Below are 6,940 nucleotides of genomic sequence, written 5' to 3'. Positions count from 1 at the left end.
TCATCATCATCATCATCATCATCATCATCATCATCATCATCATCATCATCATCATCATCATCATCATCATCATCATCATCATCATCATCATCATCATCATCATCATCATCATCATCATCATCATCATCATCATCATCATCATCATCATCATCATCATCATCATCATCATCATCATCATCATCATCATCATCATCATCATCATCATCATCATCATCATCATCATCATCATCATCATCATCATCATCATCATCATCATCATCATCATCATCATCATCATCATCATCATCATCATCATCATCATCATCATCATCATCATCATCATCATCATCATCATCATCATCATCATCATCATCATCATCATCATCATCATCATCATCATCATCATCATCATCATCATCATCATCATCATCATCATCATCATCATCATCATCATCATCATCATCATCATCATCATCATCATCATCATCATCATCATCATCATCATCATCATCATCATCATCATCATCATCATCATCATCATCATCATCATCATCATCATCATCATCATCATCATCATCATCATCATCATCATCATCATCATCATCATCATCATCATCATCATCATCATCATCATCATCATCATCATCATCATCATCATCATCATCATCATCATCATCATCATCATCATCATCAAATCAATCTGCTTTTGGTCGATTCCACCATCAGCCGAATGATTGATCTCGAAAACTACGACACATCCATTCGCCACAAGATAGTCGCTTCGTCGCTTGAGCTGTTTGCCTTGCTTACCACAGTCGGAGTGTTTTGTCTGAAAATACGTTTATTTTGTGTATATTATTTGTTTAATGTTATGTAGTGTATTGCATTCGGAAACGCTAATTTCACTGCACAAGAAAACATCTTCTTGAGTCTACGAACGTGCATTTATTGCCGATTTATTTCATTGCGGGAACGAAATTATATTCATCACCATCGTTTCGACTCTACTTGCATCCAACACAGTTGTTATTCCCGATTGCTACACGACGCCATCAATACGTATACTTCTCGTCGATAACAGTTGGTGACGTAATGGATAGCTGCAATGCATGCAAAGCCGAAATCCGTCCAGAAGATAGGCCTATTCACATGACGTCTCAAATCAGCTGATCGGGAAGCACTTTGACAGTTCTTCTATGAAAATGACAGGCCCGTGTTAGCACCGGTCCTCCATCGATGTAAACAAATGCATAGACGGATCTGTCACATGAAAAGGCCTATATAGTTGTTTCTTGTGACATGTTATGTGAAAGTCGGCACTGTTTTCATGCTAAGTGTGTGGGTCTAACGTACGACGAAGGTTGTGCGTGCTTACATCACAACATTTTTTGGATGTGTGACTCCTGCAGGAACTTCATCGAAACCGGTCGATTCCGAACTTCGGTAAAGGATGAGGAAAATGTGGAATATGCGACGAGAAATGAGCTCAACTCTTTGAAATCCGAGGTGGAACGAATTAGTAAAATAATGTCCCAAACTGAAAAGAACTGCGAGACTGTAATTGATACATCCGCTTCATCTAGTCAACGACATCATAACTACATCGCTAAACATTCTACTCCTGTTACTTCAAGTTTGATGCATGAAAACGACCTGGCTGTCAATATTATGAACGATTCAATAGATCTGTACGTATCGAACATTGCAACCGACGTGACCGAAAATGAACTGAAGATGATGGTATGTGAGTCCATTGGAGCGGAAAATGTGTTGCATGTAAAATGTTTGGTAGCTTCGTGGATGAACGTCTCAACACTGAACTATGTATCTTTCAAAGTTTCCGTCGATGCACGATTCCGTGATGCTGCACTGAGGAGATCTAGTTGGCCAAACGGAGTAAGATGCCGTGAGTTTCATGAACACGCAAACGTTGTATGGCGACCAAATCGAACAACATAATCCTATTTTGATTTATCTAAACCGTTCTTTTAAATTTGCATCTCTTTATATGTAACTTTCCTGATATGTAATGTATTTTAGTTAAGAATTATATCATACTACTAGCAATCTGTACGACTTAGTCGAAGATGAAGTATAAATAAATAAATAAAGAATGTTCACAAAACTGACTTCTTGAATTCAGTCATGCGACAAGCATGGTTTATGCGCTTGTCAACTGTCCATCACACACACTCAATGTCATGTGTATATTGTATAGTTTACACCCGATTCTGTTTTTGCACGGGGGATGCGTACCCAATGTGATGGATTTTACTAAGGTGGCGCAGATGATTGATGCGTGCCACTAGTCCTCTCTTTTACTCTCCCGCTGTTCTTATGCAGCGCAAATAGTGACGTCACTATTTGCGCTGCATAAGAACAGCGGGAGAATGAAAGAGAGAACTAGTGGCACGTATCAATCATCTGCGCCACCTTAGTAAAATCCATCACATTAATGCGTACCGTGCAAAAAAAGTTTTCAGTTCAAAATTTCAAAAACCATGCAAAAAAGTAATACCACTTCTCGACGTTTTATGCAAAAATAAGGTTTTGGTGGAAAAAAATGTATGGAAACTTTTTTTGCACGGCCGTGTAAAAAAATCCGTGCAAAAACAGAATCGGGTGTATAAAGACATAACACAGACATACTATACACACGCTCAAATATTTATTAGTACTAAATCTAAATCTACTAACTCTAGCTACCACAAAAGGGAGTAACGAAAGTAATGAAATTAAAAGATTGATAGAATCGCAAGCGAGTGACGAGAGAAATGAATAGAAGTTGAAAATTAACAGCCATATGTGCGAACAACACAATCGAAACGACAAATTTTTGCCTAACGTATTCGTGATCAAACGTCAACATCCCACCGCAAAATCGCTAGTTTTTGGAGGTGGTTTTAACCTCCAAATTGCCAAATAACCTCCAAAACATCACCTCCAAGTTAGTTCTAATAACCTCCGTTATATGAAACATGGTGGCGCGTCGATCGTCGCAAGTTTATCGTTAAACCACAGACAAACAGACGTAACACTTAGCCCAAATCCCGATCAAAATCATAGTCACGATGACATGTACGCCCAATGCTAAAATCGATGTGTTTGGCCGATGGACCAACAGATGGCGTTAGTGTGTAAACGTCAAACGCGAACAATAACGATGCGGTTAAACAGTCAATACTGGTCTTGGACGGCTAGATGTTGTAGTGTTGGTCACTACTAACACTAGACAGGCAAAAATTCGTCGCCTCTACCTGTTAACTATATTGTTCGGCGTATAGAACAGTAACAGATGTCTTGCATCTTGCAGCCGGGAACACAAAAAACGCATTTTTTCAGCAATGGGTTTATTCACATATTTCAAAACGCCAAAAATGATAATTTTTGACACCCACCCACCCACGCATTTTGTATTAATACTTTTTGAATTTTGTATGAGCTGTAACAATGTAACATCTTAAAGACACCCACCCACCTCCTTCAGAATTATGAAATTTGCGAATAGGCCCAATGAGCGGTTACGTCAAGTCCCATGCAAAAATTTCACTAGTGGCATTTATTCACAAATTTCACAATTTTAAGCACATTTTACAAAGTTTGTATAACCTGTAACATCTTGAAGACACCCACCCATCCCTTCAGCGTTATGAAATATGTGGTTAGGTCCCAACTTTTAAGTAAATTTTAGTTCATTATTAAGTTGAAGCGTTTAAATTTTTGTCGTATAATTTTGATTTCTGGCCCAAAGTGCCGCGCTCAGGCGCACTCCTTCTTTACCGACAGCACCAAAGAAAGCAGCGCCCAGCTCTATTTGATTGAAACGTCAAGACGAGAGAGAGAGACCGAAATTTGGATCACTTTTTCACTGGGCTTCGGCACGTAAACAAATCAAAATTTTTCCTCCGAATTTTTGTGTGTGAAAATCGTTCCAAAACGGGAAAATTGCGTTCGTATTTCAGTTGTAAGTTGTACATTTGTCGTGATAGTTTGTTGGAAAAAGTGAATCAAGTGGAGAAAGTTTGAAATTGTGCCACATACGGGTTCAAGTGGACGCAGGAAAAAGTGGATCGAAAAACCTATTCGTCAACAACGTCAGAAGAAGAAGAAAATCCGACTTTCTGGGAGATTCCTCCGATTCTTCTGTTTTCCGGTGGAGAGTGGGGATAAAATTTGGTCACCAGATGTTCCGTCCCGTGGCTGCCGGCGTACATCTCGACACAACGAACCTGTGAGAAGTGTGTCGGGTCGGGTGTTGGATTGCGGGGGGTTTGGGTTGACGCAAATTTAGGAAGATAACGGATCGACAGAATGTTGACGCACAAGAACAATCAAGGCGGACGGAAGAAGATGCAGGTGTCGTTTGTGATACGGGACGCGGAGGAAAAACGGCACCGCAACGGAGTCAACGCCCTGCAGCTGGACACGATCAACGGGAGGCTGTATTCGGCCGGTCGGGATGCGATTATCCGGGTTTGGAACTCGATGCAGAACAATTCCCAGGAACCGTACATCCAGAGCATGGAACATCACAACGATTGGGTGAACGACATTGTCCTGTGCTGTGGGGGGAGAAATTGTAAGTTTAATGGTTTACTTCATCTTAGGACAAGTTAATGATTTGCAACGATTAATTTCAGTAATAAGTGCCAGTTGTGACACCACGGTAAAGGTTTGGAATGCCCACAAAGGGTTCTGCATGTCGACTCTTCGGACACACAGGGATTACGTCCAGGCTTTGGCCTATGCAAAGGATCGCGAACAGGTGGCCAGTGCCGGTTTGGATAAGGCCATTTTTCTGTGGGACATCAACACCTTGACGGCGCTTACGGCATCGAATAACACCGTTACAAGTAAGGAAATCTTACAGATCTCGTAGCAGGTCTTTTTTTCATAGATTTGGTCTCTCTTTCAATGCAAGTTTCTTGAATGTCTCTACTATAGCCTCTAGTTGACCTAAAATGGTCTCTGAAGTATCTTTTTTGCTTATCCCGCTTGCAGGGAATTCTTATGCAAAATTGTATAGGCTCTAGAGAAACTTTTTATTAAATAGGTTGTCCCAAAATTTCACTTTTTCTGAACTGGTACAATCAAACATGTTTATGGGGGATCCTTTAAAGGTTTCCCCTTTGAAATTCCCGAGTCGTAACTAATATAAAAATATGTTTTAACAAAGAATTGCGATACCCGTTATATTCATGTGTTTTTGCCGATCCCTCTGGGTTCAAACTATTTGGCAAAAATATTTTACCTGAAAATGTTGCACACTGATATTTTGAATATTCGAAAACTATGCTATTTTCAGTACAGTTTAATTGTATATTATCAAAAGTTAGTATCAAACTTAACGCCATTGATAATAAATCTTCGAGCTATTAAGTAGAATACCTATAAGTAGATGAAAAAAACGAATTTAGTACCATGTCATTTAATTCCACTAGAGTTTGTATCCTTTGACAGATACGCGTATTTCGACCTCTTCAGTGTCGTGTGCTAGACTGCTATTTGTTAACATTGCAGCATTTTTTCCTGAAAATCTAATTTCTACACATTTTTTAAGGGATTCCGAAAAACCTACAGGATATTTCCCAGAGTTTTGAATACAATTTAACATTAACAATTTCTATAGAAACTCACCTAAAATTTTCGCAAGGATGTTTATGAATTCTTCTAGTAATCCTTACTCATCATGGGTGACTTAGGAACTTACACAAGTTTCATCGGGTCTACCCCGTTTGGCATAATGCCATTTGGCATAATGCCGTTTGGCATACAGTCGTTTGGCATAAAGTCGTTTGGCATAACAGTCGTTTGGCATAATGGTCGTTTGGCATAATTTGAAAAAGGAAGATACTGCAGTGGTACAGTCATATGCCGTACCATAAGAAGCGTCATAAAATTCCATGTTCCTTTATTTTTTCAAATGACATCGAATAACTTAGGCGTTGGATATATTTTTGTTAAAGATGCGCCATACTATCCTGGACTTAATGACCCCGGAAGTCATGTATGATGCAATTCCAAAAGAGCTTTATTGGATATTGGTTTCCTTGAAAAATGATAATTAGAAGTATGTCCTATCACTAACTGACAACGGAATGTACGATCGTGAGCAGTTTATACACACCCCTTTGCTTAATGGAAGGAATCAAATGATCAAATTCAATGTTTTTCACAATTATGCCAAACGGCTATTATGCCAAATGGCGATTATGCCAAACGACCGTTATGCCAAATGGCATTATGGCAAACAGCTATTATGCCAAACGACTGTATGCCAAACGGCATTATGCCATACGGCATTATGCCAAACGGGGTAGACCCGTTTCATCAGAGTTAACTTTAAAATTTACTTTACAAACACCTCATGCATTTTTTGAACATTTTGCCTGGAACAATCCCTGGACGAATACTTGGACAAATCTTTAAAGACTTCCTTCAGAAATCTCAACGAATTACTGTAGAAATTCCGAAAGAAGTCTCTGAGTAATTTCTGGAGATATTCAAAGAGAAATTCTTGGTTAAAATCTTAAAGAAATTCTGTACAAAATTCATTTTTTTAAGAAATCCCTAGATGCATCTTTGGAGAAATTTCTGGTTGAATTTTTGAAGTAGTTCTAAACGGGAGTCTTGTAAAATATTCTAGGGAAATCGATGGAAGAATCATCGGATAAAATCCTGAAGGATTAGGGCTTTCTTAAAAAACATCTGAGAAAATGTTTGAGTCACGGCGAAGAGGATATCCGGACGCGTACATTGTGCCAGATACATCAAGTATCCAACGGTATCTTGGTACGGAGCATTCTTCATCTGCTCGGCCTCCTTCGCAGTCTTGGGTGACATCTCCTTGGACAGTTTTTTCGGCTACGTTCATCGGAGTTGTGACGGGTTTCGCAGCTTGGATACTGAACTGACGCCAAATGGAATCGACGTATGCTTCCTGATCCAACGACACTGAACG

General features: G+C 39.4%; 1 protein-coding gene across 1 annotated transcript in view; it reads left to right on the top strand.

The window, feature by feature from the left end:
• Positions 1–3,840: 3,840 nt before the first annotated feature.
• The window catches only part of LOC5575911 (WD repeat-containing protein 48 homolog), a 57,283-nt gene continuing 54,183 nt past the window's right edge, over positions 3,841–6,940 (top strand). The window contains exons 1-2 of the mRNA XM_021840350.1: positions 3,841–4,558; positions 4,620–4,832. Coding sequence (XP_021696042.1) covers positions 4,291–4,558; positions 4,620–4,832 — 481 coding nt within the window. The 5' untranslated portion in view covers positions 3,841–4,290. The remainder of the gene's footprint in view (positions 4,559–4,619; positions 4,833–6,940) is intronic.

The sequence above is a fragment of the Aedes aegypti genome, chromosome 2 (assembly GCF_002204515.2).
Source record: "Aedes aegypti strain LVP_AGWG chromosome 2, AaegL5.0 Primary Assembly, whole genome shotgun sequence".
In the NCBI taxonomy this organism is placed as follows: Eukaryota; Metazoa; Arthropoda; class Insecta; order Diptera; family Culicidae; genus Aedes; species Aedes aegypti.
This window is presented reverse-complemented; position numbering and strand designations above follow the sequence as displayed.